This window comes from Lytechinus variegatus, chromosome 5 (assembly GCF_018143015.1).
Source record: "Lytechinus variegatus isolate NC3 chromosome 5, Lvar_3.0, whole genome shotgun sequence".
NCBI lineage: Eukaryota > Metazoa > Echinodermata > Echinoidea > Temnopleuroida > Toxopneustidae > Lytechinus > Lytechinus variegatus.
The window spans coordinates 12,260,204-12,275,605 of NC_054744.1; the positions used below are offsets into that span (position 1 = coordinate 12,260,204).

The 15,402-nt window shown below is 38.6% G+C and overlaps 1 protein-coding gene across 1 annotated transcript in view; it reads right to left on the reverse strand.

Moving 5' to 3' along the window:
- The window catches only part of LOC121415364 (dynein heavy chain 8, axonemal-like), a 112,364-nt gene that overhangs the window by 50,900 nt on the left and 46,062 nt on the right, over positions 1–15,402 (reverse strand). Inside the window, exons 35-47 of the mRNA XM_041608547.1 lie at positions 14,865–14,969; positions 14,240–14,401; positions 13,607–13,831; positions 12,870–13,042; positions 12,170–12,348; positions 11,749–11,936; positions 11,086–11,280; positions 8,875–9,009; positions 8,223–8,384; positions 6,762–7,008; positions 6,096–6,337; positions 4,940–5,080; positions 3,315–3,558 (exon numbers count right to left, since the gene is read on the reverse strand). Of these exons, the coding sequence (XP_041464481.1) occupies positions 3,315–3,558; positions 4,940–5,080; positions 6,096–6,337; positions 6,762–7,008; positions 8,223–8,384; positions 8,875–9,009; positions 11,086–11,280; positions 11,749–11,936; positions 12,170–12,348; positions 12,870–13,042; positions 13,607–13,831; positions 14,240–14,401; positions 14,865–14,969 (2,398 nt within the window). The remainder of the gene's footprint in view (positions 1–3,314; positions 3,559–4,939; positions 5,081–6,095; positions 6,338–6,761; positions 7,009–8,222; positions 8,385–8,874; positions 9,010–11,085; positions 11,281–11,748; positions 11,937–12,169; positions 12,349–12,869; positions 13,043–13,606; positions 13,832–14,239; positions 14,402–14,864; positions 14,970–15,402) is intronic.

Here is a 15,402-nt window from a genome sequence, read left to right on the forward strand (position 1 = left end):
ATCGCTCGAGGATTTCCCGGGTGTCTGGTGGTTATTGCCCACTTGTCTCGCTTGATGCTCAGGGGCATCAGCGGGGTGAGTAGACGTCGAGGGTGGGGTGAACCCGCACTACTCGAAAGCAGAATGTAGCAGCATGAATAGCTGTAACATCTGACCACCGACACAAGGGTCTGAAGGAGGGACGCCCATGGCAACAGGGCTGGCCGACCTCACCTTCGACCTCTTCTTCTTCGCGGCCTCCGCCGGTGTGGCCGGGGCAGAAGGCACAAGAGGCACGGGTGATTTCTTACGATTTGCCGCCCCTGGCAGGGCGGCCGTCAACAACGAAACTTCACCCGAATCTGACGGGGTCAGATTGTGGTCACAGTCTGATGTGTGACGCCTCTCGCGGTAGCAGAATGTAGCAGCATGAATAGCTGTAACATCTGACCACCGACACAAGGGTCTGAAGGAGGAACGCCCATGGCAGCAGGGCTGGCCAACCTCTCCTTCGACCTCTTCTTCTTCTCTTTCTGCGGGCTCCGCCGGCGTGGCCGGGGCAGAAGAAGGCATGAGAGGCACGGGTGATTTCTTACGATTTGCCGCCCCTGGCAGGGCGGCCGCCGACAATGAAAATTCACCCGAATCTGACGGGGTCAGATTGTGGTCACAGCCCGATGTGTGACGCCTCTCGCGGTAGCAGAATATAGCAGCATAACATGTATGACTGTAACATCTGGCCACCGATAAGAGGGTCTGAAGGAGGAATGCCCATGGCAACAGGGCTGGCCGACCTCTCCTTCGACCTCTTCTTCTTCTTCTTATTTTGCGGGCTCCGCCGGCGTGGCCGGAGCAGAAGAAGGCACAAGAGGCACGGGTGATCTCTTACGATTTGCCGCCCCTGGCAGGGCGGCCGCCAACAACGAAACTTCACCCGAATCTGACGGGGTCAGATTGTGGTCACGATCAGATTGTGGTTACAGTCTGTGTGACGCCTCTCGCGGTCAGGGGCTGGGCGATCTCTCCCGATGCTGTCAACGGAGGACGACTTATACGGCAGAGATCCTGACCTGTGCCGGGGGGAGAGAACCGCACTCTCCCTCCGGACTTCTGGTGACCCGGTAGCCGGTGGGTCGCATAGCCCTATGGGTGCTGCGGCGGCAGGACCTAGTTTAGGCTTGGAAGCCTTGGCTACCACTTTTTCCTTTGTCCGAGACCGTGGCACCACAGTCTCGGCCTTCCTTCTCTTAGCATCCGACCGCAAATTCGGAATGCTGATCGACGCACCCTCATACTCACCACCGCTGGGCGCTCACCGCGGCGTCCTTCCTGCTCGCCTGGAGGCGGCCGACTTCTGTAACTTGCAATCGGGACGGTCCCCGTGGAGGGCACCAGGTCCTCTGGGGCTGTGTTAGTCCCATTCAAAGATACCTCTCTCTACCCTGAAAAAGGAAAAACAAGAATTTTTCTTTTTCTTTTTTTTTACAAAGATCTCGCTTAGATTAAAGGTGGAGACCGGAGTGGTCTTTCCCTCCTCCTAAAAGGAGTTTGTTTGAGCAAACAGAACAAAACAAGAGGGGAGGGGTAGGGAGGAAGAAGAAACTAAGAATAGTTTAGGTATCTGCCTGTAAGAAAATAAAAAGGAGGTCGGAGACTTTGAAAAAAGAAACTCCTACAAGGTTCCCCTACTATATTCTCTTTTTTTGTGCCCGAAGGAAAAATTCGAAACAAAAATTCAAAAATGAATGCAAGTTCAGAAGAGAACGAACTTTCCACCTGCGAAGAAACACAAAAACAAGCATTTCAGAGCAGGAAGAAAAGGGATTGAGAGACAAATAATTCCAGATAAGAGAAATTTTACGATAATTTCCAAGAGGAAAAAAAAAAGTAACCTCCTGTGGAAAGGTAAAGAAATTCAGAACAGGAGGAAGGAGGAACGTCTCTAGTAACGATTCCAAGAGGAAGAACGACACAGTAAATCCTCAAAGGGAATCGTAAAGCCCGCCTGTCGAAATAAAAAATATATAAGACTAGGAGGGAAGAGGGAATTGAACGAAGAAAACAATTCCGGGACAGGTCAAAAAAATTTCTAACAGGAAGGAGACCCCACCTGTAAAGAACAAAAAATTTTTTTTTTTTTTTTTTTAGGGGGGATTGAATAACCAAACAATCATCAGGTATAATTGCGTAAGCCGAATTAAACAATCCCCGAAGCGTCTGTGAATAAAATATTAATCAAGAATTTTATTCAGAACAGAAAGGAAAAGGAATTGAGCTTTAGGATGCGCCTGTGAATAAAATATCAATCAAGAAATTTATTCAGAACAGAAGGAAAAGGAATTGAGCTTTAAGATCCGCCTGTGAATAAAATATCAATCAAGAAATTTATTCAGAACAGAAGGAAAAACGAATTGAGCTTTAAGATCCGCATGTGAATAAAATATCAATTAAGAAATTTATTCAGAACAGAAAGGAAAGAGAATTGAAGAATTAATCAATCAATAATCAATCGAAAATCTTAATAAATCAATTCCAGAAAGCAAGGAAGGAACAGAGTTGAAGATCCCAACCTGCAAAAAGAAATAACAATAACACCCTCGACAACAAAGTGTAGAGGCTGTCTAGAATTTAATTCAAAAACGGCACCAAAAGCCACCACGCTTTGAACGTGAAGAACAATAACCATGACAGGTGGTGAAGGCTTGCTGCCACGTAGGCAGGCCAAGCCCGGTGCCTCGCGAACGCGCTAGCGATGCGGCGCGACGAGAACTCAAACGTTAGAAAAACAATTTAAGTGTCACCAAAAACACGTCTAAAAAGTCACGCCAAGTATAAATTCTGAACACAATCTTACACACAAATGGAAAGATTGAAATTAAAAGGGAGAATGCACCACAGATAAGCGAAAATAATATACCAAAGCTCAAAAAGATTTGAGCTCTTAGGAGACTTATCTGAGCACGTCTTGACAGGTGGCTTGCCGAAAGCAAAAGAGGAAGATGGACGCTAATTGCGCGGTGATCATGGGTAGTAAGCCTGAACGGGAGAGGGCGCGCTCGCGCTTTTTAAATCCTTGGGAGTTCTATTCGGGTATGGCAGTCCAGAGGGCTGAACTAGCAAATCAAGTAGATGTATGGAGTTATTGAAGTAAATATTCTGCTTTTATATATCACTTCATACATATGAACATTACAGTTTCTCTCCTTTCTGGTGAGCCTTCTACAAGAGAAATCACAGTTGAAAAAATATGAGTGATGAAAAAATAGAAAAAAAAGGTGACCAGAGAGACATACTGATTATTCCTAATGAGGAAATTCTGAAAGAACTGAACATACCATTACTCGTCACCACATACTCAAAGATGGTGTGCCCGCTTCCTTCAGGAAGGGGAGGAAGATCCAACTTGCTTTCATGTTTCATCATGAAGTCCTGCATCTTTGCTCTGTCTTCCAGCTCCAGCAGTGCACCAATACTCCACATCACAGCAAAGATGAAGAGTTTCTCCAGGTGAGCTGCAGGCATGGTGGAGTGGTCATGCTCATCTTTCACTGGGATCAGTCCTTCCAACAAGTCAACAGCCTGATTGGGGTAAAGGAATCACCTCAGTACAATGAATATCATGTATCTACAGTAGATATTAACTTAGAGTGTATTCTGAAATGTTATATGTATTCATTTTCATTGCCAATTTGGAATTGAAAGTAATTTTTGACTATAGCAAATATGGTCAGGCCTCCCAACAGGTCAACTGGGTGATAAAGGATAAATCTTTGTTTATTGCAGTATTCCATTTTGTGTATCTACAGTAGATATTAACCTATAGATATTTGGTGAAAAATGATTGTAATTAATATCAAATTTGGAAATGACATTTCATTTTCAACTAGAGCAAGTCTTTGTTTGGAGTTGGGCCTTTCAATAGGTCAACAGCCTGAATGGGACACTGGACAAACCTTTGTTCAATGCAGTATTGCATTTTGTGTATCTACAGTAGATATTAACCTATAGAGATTTTGTGAAAAATGCAATTATTATCAAATTTGGAAATTACGTTTTATTTTTAACTAGAGCAAATATTTTTTTACAGTTGGGCCTTTCAGTAGGTCAACAGCCTGAATGGGATACTAGACAAACCTTTGTTTAATGCAGTATTGCATTTTGTGTATCTACGGTAGATATTTACCTTTAGAGATTTTGTGAAAATTTTTTGCAATTATTATCAAATTTGGAAATGACATTTTATTTTTAACAAGAGCAAATATTGTTTTGAGTTGGGCCTTTCAATAGGTCAACAGTCTGAACGGAATACAGGAAAAACCTTTTTTTAATGCAGCATTGCATTTTAAGTATCTACAGTAGATGTTAACTTTAAAGTCTTATTGAAAAAACATATGCAATTGAGTGCCAATTTGGAAGGGACAGTTTAACAGGAGCAAATATCTATCTGGGATCTGTTTTTCCATCAGGTCAACAACCTGAATGGGTTACAGGGTCAATATTTGTTTATTTCAGTGCTTTGGATTTCATCTATGTCCAGTAGATATTAACTTGGACAGTGCTGTTTAAAAATATTTGCAATTGATTTGCATTTGAAAATGATTGTTTATATCAACTCTAGAAAATAAATTCATACTCTCTGTTGCAAAGGCAGACCAGTAATTAATAACAAACCTGAAATTAATTAAATAAAATAATGGGACCTTTACTGAAATGACACAGGAGTCTTCCATTAGAAAACAGAAATCCTGTATTATTGATTGAGTTTCAAATATTTTTGTAGCTTTGGGAAAGGCACAACTAATAATAGCAATAAAAACATAGGCAAAAAAAAAACAACATCAAATAAAAATCATCATAGCAACACTAACTCAAAGCCTTTATATTTTTTTAGCATGGAGATGACCAATATAGTATACTGGATTGGCACAACTTGCGATGGTACTTTTACAAAGTTTCTGACCTGTTTGATATAGTTACATTCCAAGGTCTCCATCTTGGGCAAGAGGTTGAGTGTTGCATACTTGTAGATATCATCAAAGCATTTGTGGAACAAGTCATGTAATATGGATGCCTCTCCTGCTTGGCGCTTGTTCAACCAGCTCTGAAATGTAAAAAGTGAGAAAAAGAGGGAGGGAGATGGAGAAAGAAGGGGAGGGGGGGGGGGGGGTTTGGGGACAGAAAGAGAGAGAGCAAAGAGGCAAACATTTCATTTCAATAGGAATTGTCATGTAAAGCTATGAAAGAAATGAAAAGTTTGTCATTGATGGAAGTTTTTACTTGCATCAGATAGCAAGAGCTATTTAACAATACTGCAATATGCCCATCCTACAGCTTGCCACTCATGTTTGGCAATTGTATTTTTGATGGTTTTGGGGTAGAATATCAATTAAAGTTATTAAAGATAATATACACCACAGATGTTATCCATTTAAATGTCAGATTTGATGCATATGCAATATGAGCAAGAAGAATTATCAAAACTGCAATAAGCAAGATCTTCTAAATCTAATTGATACCAATCTAAAAAAGAGTTGTGAAGATATTGAGAACCACATGTATATTGTAATTCTCAACCATCTGGTGCAAGCAAACATATATTTTGCAAGTGTAGAAGTTGATAAGTAAACAATTAAGATAAATGGAGGAAATGTTGGCAGAAAGGAAAAAAAGAAAAAGAAAGGATAACAAGGATGAAGATGGGAGAGGGAGGAATAGAGGGGCGAGAAGGAGAGAAGAGCCAATGGATATACCGCACCGAGGTCCGCAGGACTGAGTGCGGTATATCCATTTGGCGAGTCGAGCACAGAGTTCATTATTTAGGTCCTCTATGCACAAGAATGCGTGCCTTGTTGTTTTATACAACCCCCATGTTACTGAGTTGCCCCCAATGCTATATTTTATCCAAATTCTGGATAATTCTAGATAATTCCAGACCTTGCACTATCCTGCACTCTGACGTCAGAGTGCAGGATAGTACTTTTGGTATGACGTCAGAGTGCAGGATAGTGCGCTTTGGATGCAATAGTGCAATTTGCTGAATATCATATGATCCGATTTGGACCAATCACATTACACAACATTCTTGGGAGTTGTATAATATGGGATTCAGAACTAACCTGCAGGATTGGTCTCCAGTCCAGGGCGGAACTGCTCATGTATACCATCCCATTCCTCGATACAGTGGCCGGTGAAGCATTGTCTATGTTATGCACTTCAAAGACTACCTTGCAGTTGGGTGACATTGGGATACGATCGCCATTGGCCAGGGTCAGGGTCTTGTTGTCATCAAGTACACTGTTAAGATTCTCAATCCAGATAGCATCAACAGGCCCATCAAGCACAATCCAGATGTGTTCACCTAATATGTGTCACACAGACATGAGAAAAATTTATCTAGATAGAAGCACAAAATGAACAGAAACAACAATGATACAATAATGCAAATTGCTCATCTTCAAATTAGCTTACAAAACATCACTAATATTATAATCTCATATACATCAAGTTGGGAGGTACAACAATTTGATTCCTAAACAATATCAGTATAACTTTCCTTGATAGATATGGTATAGCATCATGTTTTAGTTGCTTAGTTACAGCCAGATCAACAAATTAATCTTTGACCTTTGAAAAATAGGTTTTTTTAAATTCTTCAGTCTCATCTTTTTTTTGAAGGATTTTTTTTAAAACATAAGTAGTAAGCATTTGCTATTTTTTGTATGCTTCTAATCTTATATAGCACCTTTTTGTACCATATTTCACTCAACTACCCCCTTACTCACCTTTCTTGGCTTTCAAAGTCTTCCTCCAGAGTGTAGAGAAAATACCATCTGTCCAATCATTGGTGGCTACATCCAACCTACCAAACATCTGAGGAGCTGTGATGGCTTTAGGATTCATTCTCATCTCTCTGTGAGGTGCTCCACAGTCTCCCATGGCTTTCATCAGCAGGTTGATACAGCATGTCTTGCCTGCACCGCTGGGGCCGAGAGTCATCATACCATGGCGTACCCTTTGGGTCTCAAAGAGCTATAGTTGGGAAGCATTTTTTGTGTACACAACTGAGCAATAAAAGGTATCTTTTTTGGATTTAGTATGAACGTATGGGAAGTACTTTGGAGAATGCTTTTATATCGTCATGCTGGTAAGCCAGTATAAAGGTTTCATACATCCTCACAGAGCACTTCACAAGAAACTCCACTATACAATCTCTTGATAATATATGGACCTAGATACAAATTGATTAATTTCAAGAAAATTTTAAGCTTTCCAAAATATTATTGATCAAGAAATGTGGGTCATTCCTCGTATCACATTTTTGATCACTCAATATAAAATGGTACAAATCTTATGACATGATACAGTGTAGTACAGTGCTAAAATCTTACTTATGCCCAGTTGACAGTTTCACACATTTTGGTGCCCGCATTCATTTATGGCACGACTTGCTCTTATCAATTCACGCACTTATCCTGACACATTCACAACAAAGTTACAACATGCTCCCGCATTGCTTGTGTATACTTCATGCAACAATCAAGCACTGTCCAAACATGCCTTCAGTAAATAAATCAGACCAATGAACGTAGAGGGCAGCAACATTGGAAAGTGTTGATGCCTTCTAAGGACCACTCACACCAATCACATGGTTTGCGTGAGTAACCTGTTTTACGTATCATTTGCAAACTATTTGTGTATGAGCGATCCTGTTATGAAATGCATGCCACTACCGGGGGGAGGGGGGGATGCCTATTATTTTTGCACCATGAAATCTCTGTATAGACACCAGGCAATGGCATGCACTGGCACGGCTATATTGCATATAAGTTGTGCACAGTTTATGAATTGTTCACAAATTTGTAATGCGTGCCCTAATTTTTAATACGTTGGAAATTTTTGCACGCATTTCACACACTGCCACATACCTATCCGGACTCTGGCATGAATTGGTTCATGCAAAATATGTGGGAACCACAATGCGTGCAAGTGTGAACAGGGCATCACTGATCCTGCCGGTCTTATCACAGAAATAGAAATATATTCTTATTTTTTATTATTATTCCTATTTCAAGGGGTAGAGTAAGTCAAAATTTAAAAAATCATGTGAATAAGGAGGAAAATCTGAGCATTGGTAAGCATGTCGATTTAAAAAGAACATCAAAAACATTCCAATACGATTCAGGTTTCATCACATCATTTGTCACTATGTCACAAGGTTAGATTATCCAAAACTTCATTCTTACCTGCACAACTTTCAGGTTCCAAGCAGGGTGGTTAACTAGGGTCATTGCATCAACTTGTACAGATATAGCTGCTTGTAGCTCCTCATAGGTAGCACTGTCTAGCTGGATACCAGGGAACAGATCACTGATCAAACTCAAGAACAGGGGTTCATCTTCATCAACCTAACAAAAAAAAAACCCAAACTTTTCCTTTATCTTCTATGATGGCTGATACATCTTATCAGCATGTCAAACCATTGTACCTCACTGTCTTAAAGACAGGTTTGTCATGCAATGTATTAAACTTAATTCCCATGTAAGCTCCACTCTCAATTGCACTTTTTGAGAAAAAACTCTTTAATCATTAATGGGAAAATAAATGCAGGATTCCAACAAAAAAAAATGGTTACTTATTATATCAAAATATCTACAATAAATACTGTGGCAACATTCAGTTGTCAATACTCTCAGGCAGTTCATGTTTCAAGGCTGTACCAAAGATGAAATATTTGTTTTCATGCTAATTATCTCTTATTTACTTCTTTTTCTTACTTATTGAAAGTAACATTATCGTATTCATCATCTAGATTTGTCACGTGGTAATTTGTCAAATAACATTGCACATCTTAAATGAAAAATGTACCTAAAAAGAGAAACGTAAGTTTTTACAAACCAATTTTGATAGATTCATATCTCTGAGAACCCTCATGACAATGGTAGATTCACTGTCTTCCGGTCTTGCTCTCTTGTTGGCTCCCAATGTACGCAGAACTGATAGAATGTTACGCAGCCCAAAGTCATAGTGAACCTGCAAAAGGAATCACATCACAAAAATGGGAAACATGTCATTTGGTTAAATATTGTCAGTATCAAGATCGTTGGTATTTATTGAAGATGTACTTTACAGTCAATTGATGGTCAGAACTAATGTAGGTTAGCAACAAAATTATGGGGCAGCGTTTTGTTGAGAAAGTATGTCACAAAATACAGTTGTCCTCAAAATTATTCATACCCCTTGTGGAAAAACATTCTTCGGTAGATTCTTTACTTGTAAAAGCTATTATGATGTAACTTTCTTTGTATCTTTTGTCTGCTTGTTGCTATGCATGATTTGACATATGAGCTGGCAAGTCTTCATTAGCATAATAATAGATAGGGTCGAAAGTTATTTTTTGCACTTGTTCAGAATTATTCATACCCTTGCCAATACCTCAACAAAAATGTCCTTTTATGACAATGCGCATTATTTTCACTGTCTGGGAATGTGCTATTCTTTGTTATATAGTTATTTCAAGATGTTCCAATGAATTAAATACCCTCTTTGTTAAACAAGCCATTGAACAATGATGGAAAATAGCATCTTTCTAAAAGGGTATAAATAGAGGAAAGCATTCTGGTTATTCTCAGTCTCTGATAATCATGGCCAAGTAGAAGGAGCTCAGTGAGGACCTACGGCAACGTCTTGTGAATGCCCACATTGAGGGAAAAGGTTACAAGACCATTTCAAAGCAGTATGACGTCCCTGTGGCAACAGTCCAGAGCGTAATCAAGAAGCACAAGAGGTACAGCACTGTGAAGAACCTTAGTGGGCGTGGCAGGAAGTGCAAGGTGTCCCCTAAACTTGCCAGGAAAATCTGCAGAGAGGTCAACAACAACCCCCGGACCACAACCAAGGCCCTACTTGAAACGCTTGACCGGTCAGGGACGAAGGTGTCCCGGTCCACCATCGAGCGAGTCTTGCACAAAGGAGGTCTCCATGGACGCAGGCCTCGGAAGACACCGTTGCTCAGGAAGAAACACCTGAAGGCTCGACTGGCCTTTGCTAGAGGTCATCTGAAGCAAAATCCAAGCTTTTGGTCAACCATCCTGTGGTCTGATGAGACGAAGTTGGAGTTATTTGGCCATATGGATGTTGAATACGTCTGGAGGAAGAAAGGGGAAGCATACAATCCAAAGAACACTGTGCCAACCGTCAAGCATGGTGGTGGGCACATAATGCTATGGGGATGTTTCTCTTCCAGTGGCACAGGGAACCTCGTTAGAGTCAAAGGAATCATGAAAAAGGAGGATTACATCCAGATCCTTGATGAGAACTTGAAGGAATCTGCCGAAAAACTCCAGCTTGGCCCCAACTGGAAGTACCAACAAGACAATGACCCAAAGCATACCGCCAAGCTGGTGAAGAAATGGTTCAAGGACCATGATGTCAACGTCCTAGAATGGCCAAGTCAGAGTCCTGACCTGAATCCGATCGAGAACTTGTGACGAGACCTGAAAGTCAGAGTGATGGCTAGGAACCCGACCAACCTGACCCAGCTTGAGGCCTACGCCAAGGAAGAATGGGCCAACATCCCGCAGGAGACGTGCAGGAAGCTTGTGGACACTTACAGGAATCGTCTAGAAGCAGTCGTAAAGAACAAAGGCTATGCTATTGACTATTAATGAAAGACATTGGACTCAGAAAACCTAGGGTATGAATAATTTTGAACATGACATTGTTTGAATATCTATGAATAAAATACCCCTGAAAAGAGAAATTTCTTGAATTGTGCATTGTTGTTATTCTTTCACTAGTAGGTCACACATAAATCATAGAGAAACTTGATAAAATGCTTTTATTTCATCACAAACATGAAAAATCACAAATATCAACAAGGGTATGAATAATTTTGAGGACGACTGTAAATGTAAGCCAGCATCAAATGAATTAGTACATTAACATTATCACAAATGAAAAAAAATAATGAGTTACAAATAGGAATTTAACTATAAAGGTTATCCCAATCTATGAAATACTTCATGAAGTATGTAAATTGAGGATACATATAAGGTTAAAATCTTCTACTTTCCTGAGAGATTTAAAAAAAAAGAGACCTAAACATGCCTGTTTTGTAAGTTGTTCTTCACAAAGCTTATAGAGGGTGTAAAACTTCTGGGCTAGTATGACATTCTCTTGGAAACCACAGCTGGCAAGTTTGACCCTCATAATGATCTGTCTGTCAGGTACCATCATGGCCACTGATCTGAACTGGATCTTCAAGTTCTCGGGCAGCTCCTGACGACCAGCGTAGCCAGGGTTCTGCAAATTTAGAGATATGATAATACATTTTTCTTTTAATAAATAAAAACAAAACTTTTTGAGATCCCTCCACAGGTTAAACATTTAAGCATTGACTTAAGCTTCATCAGCAGTTCAAGTACTATCAATTAGTAGTTTGGAATATCATCTTTGAAAGCACTGTAATTGTCAAGATGGGTTCATACAAACCTTATGCTTCAAGTCGCACAAACCTCATTGTGAAGATGTAATGGCTTTGCTGAGCAGCAAAATGCAAATTTAAATCATGTGTAATGTACATACCAAATGTAAGATAGATGTTATGAAACAATCACGCTGGGTAACAGAAATGTGTGGTTTGATATTATAAGATGAAAGAAAACAAAACACAAAATACAAAAAAGTGGAATACAAAACACAAAAGTGGAAATGCCATTCTACATTAATATAAACATGAAATATAATTGAAATATTCTAATAAGTGCTGACCATGGTGAGGAAGAGACCAAACTCTGGATTCAAGTCTACCACATCTCCATCCATGAAGACAAACTCCTTCTTTCTCTCTTTCTTGGCAGTGAGTACAATGGCAATCTGTTGTGCAGCTACAGACAGCACAGGAAGCTCAATACGATTGAACTCATCAAAACATCCCCAGCTGCCCGACTGAGCAAGCCCTATGGTAGATATAAAAAAAGAAAGTATAGCTTATGTAAATTAGCATTTGAGACTCATTAAGAATGTTTTATTGGTCTGAGAACACTTTCAATGTCCTTCATCAAGAACATACTATCATCTATTGACAGAATCCAATTAAATGAATATATATATTAACGTAAGAAATGACTTAAAATGCCTCTGGCAGCTTTCTTATGGAAAATAAGAAAGAAGACAATCATTATTGCTTAACCTTTGTAAATCCTTCCTAGACCTCTGTAGTCCATCTGATCAGAGCAGTTGAAGACCACTACATATTTGCCTAGAGCTTTGCCCATATCCTTGGTGGTTTCTGTTTTGCCTGTCCCTGCAGGGCCAGCAGGTGCTCCACCCATGCTCATACCCAATGCCTGGGCTAGTGTGATGTAACATCTGTATCAAAGAGATGCATAACTGAAAAAGTAATTCAATGTAACATAGATAGCAAAACAAAGGAATAACACATTAAGAGTTTCAAATAGGGTCGTGCTTCAGGAATACTTGGATATATTAAAAGACAACTAGAACAAGAGTTGTTACTATAAACACAATATTTAATGTAATCGGGGATAACCACAATTTGGCCAATGAAAGACAGAAAGGAACGTAAGATTAATTCTACATATTTGGACTTTTTTGTTTTTGTTCATGCTTTTAGCACACAACACAAAATACTTTACAAAATGGTGAACTCTCATTTTGTTTCTGAAAGAGACCCTTGGAAATTCAGTTTACAGAGTAACACATTCCAAGTGAGTACGGAAGCTTTAATAATAAAAAGTGGACAATTTCATCACTTTGCAATTTTTTTTTTTTGCATTTCAAGCCTTATGGAGAAAACGATCCTTTAAATTTTGTCCATTTAGCACCTCTTAGTTGACTGTGATAAGAAATCTGGTATAGTGAGACCATACCTATCAGTAAGTGGAGTGATGACAAGTCTGTCTGTACAGCCTAAGAATTCATTCTGATAGATGAAATCAACATCAGTGATAGACACAATACACTGATCTGTATCCTCTTTGAAGTAGAATCGAGCCTGCTTCAACCATTCAAAGTCATTCACATTGCGGATGTGCATGGCCACCTGGAAATCATAGAATCAAAACGCAGATTATAAAATACTCTTTATGCAATTAATCTACTAAATGATCCCTTCCATGAAATCACATTACAGGGAATGTAAATTTTAAACTGAAATACAAAAAAAAGGACATCCTATACTTAGTGACAATGGTAATACTCAGATTAATGACAAGATTCTATTATCTCTTAAATCGTGATGAAATACATAAATAAGTTAGATGACCTCCAAATACAGTCAGAAGATTAGATAGAGTCAAGTTCAAATACAGTCAGAAGATCAGAAAACTTAAGTCATTGTACATTAACATCGCAAGTCTGTAAAATTCTCGAGCAACAGACTAAGAAGTAACATTGAATATATAAAACAAAGCCTAAGACTTAATTTCTTTCATCTTTGATGATCTGTTTTACTAGGCAATACTTATTTCTTCAGTGTGACTCCTATAGCACAATACAATATAATAGAGTAATACTGAGAAACATTTGGCTGATATTGAAGTAACAGCAGTTCAGGCTCAAAGAACTGACTCATCAAACCATACAATTACTGACCCAGTGTACTTACCAAATCATTGAAGATATCTCTCTGATGAACATGAATGGTGACAAGAGTCTCGTACTTGATTCTTTCCACCTTGGTAAGATCATGGGTGGTTTGTTCAATAAGGCAGTTCAGAAGCTCCAAGAAGCGGACATTGGTTGCAGGCATGATCTTCTTGTCTGCTCTTGCCATGCTCAAGGCATCTTCTGCATCCCTTGTCCACAACATTTGAATGCCCAGTAGACCAACCTACAAGGTTATGAGAGGGTAGGGATAGGTTAAATGGGAACATGCATATCATATGCAAGAAACACATTATATTCATGCATTTTCATAATAAATTTGGTACTTTGTACAAGAAAACGTCTGAATAGCAATAAAAATGTATCCAAGAATTCAATGAAAGGTGAGGAATACAACCGTCATAAAAAAAGTATAATTAGCACAAAGGATTATTGATAGTTGTACCTATTGCTAATCAATATCATTGAACTGAAGTGGATGTTATGTAGTATATGACAATTTATCAAAAGATGGAGAGATTAAATGTAAATATTATGAAGTTCATTTGTTTCCTAAAGGCAAATCATAAAGCCTGTCCAAAAATGAAAGTTGAAAAAGGCCCTGAGATGAAAAGATAAATGAAATATTTCTTACCTGTGCAATGTAAGTATTGAGGAATGAGAGTAGTTCAAAACTGGAGTCGTTGATAACCCTGGAAGCATCTCTGATAATGCCATGAAGCGATCTCATCTGATTATCCAACAGTTCTCCTAGCCAGGTCTCTACATTTCCTTTTGCAATTACAGGTTTCTCAAGCTGAATTATAAAGCAGATAAATAATCATATTGTTGGTAAAGTATGATTTGATTAAACCAATACAACTGCTAATCAAATTATAGAAGAGCAAGAGCAGTTTGAAATCTGACTGATGAAAGTTTCAATAATTGAGTGAAGAAATATATATGAATGGTTTGAATTAGTTAGAAAAAAAAGCAATAATAAACATTGAATTAATGTCATTGGAAGACTTTATCATGATTTGTATGCTTCAAAATAAACCTTAAATATGTACATGAAAGCAACAGTCCTGCAACAGAAAATTTAGACAATCAGACTTATAATATATCGCCCCAAAATAGTCATATCAATCATTTCAAAGAGAAACATAAATATATTAAAACTCTCTAAGAGACAATATTCAAATATATTGTTTAGTAATAAATTCAAATTCATCAATTAATGATATACTTCTACACTTGTCAAATATCAGTGCACTTACAGGGATGACTTCTCCTTCCTTTGAGATGCAAGACATAATGCGATCATAGTCTTTCTCATGGAATTCAACCTCATTCACATTCTCAAATACTCCAAGAAGATGAGCCTAGTAAGAAAGGAAGAAAAATTAAAGGTATAAACATGTATACAAATTTCTTGAAATTATTCATGCAACTTCATGCTATATCAATGCCATTATTGCAATGTGTAATCAATCATCAAAATTTGAAAAATCATCACAAAATAGGATATACATTAGTATTTGGTATTCATTTGTTTAGTATTTATTAATGAATAACTCTTGCCATGGTAAATGTGTAAAAGTACTTCAAGATGTACAATATACTACATCAAAAATCTGAAGACATGAACTGATAAATATTTGATAATAATCAAACATCAATTCATCAAATGCAAGCAATAGATTTATAGTCACCCGATCTTTATAATTGAATTATGGCAAATTTTATTACATGTTTTAAGCATTCTAGTGAAATCAGTCTGGTTTACTTTTGTGCGCATTTTCTACGACGGCTGAA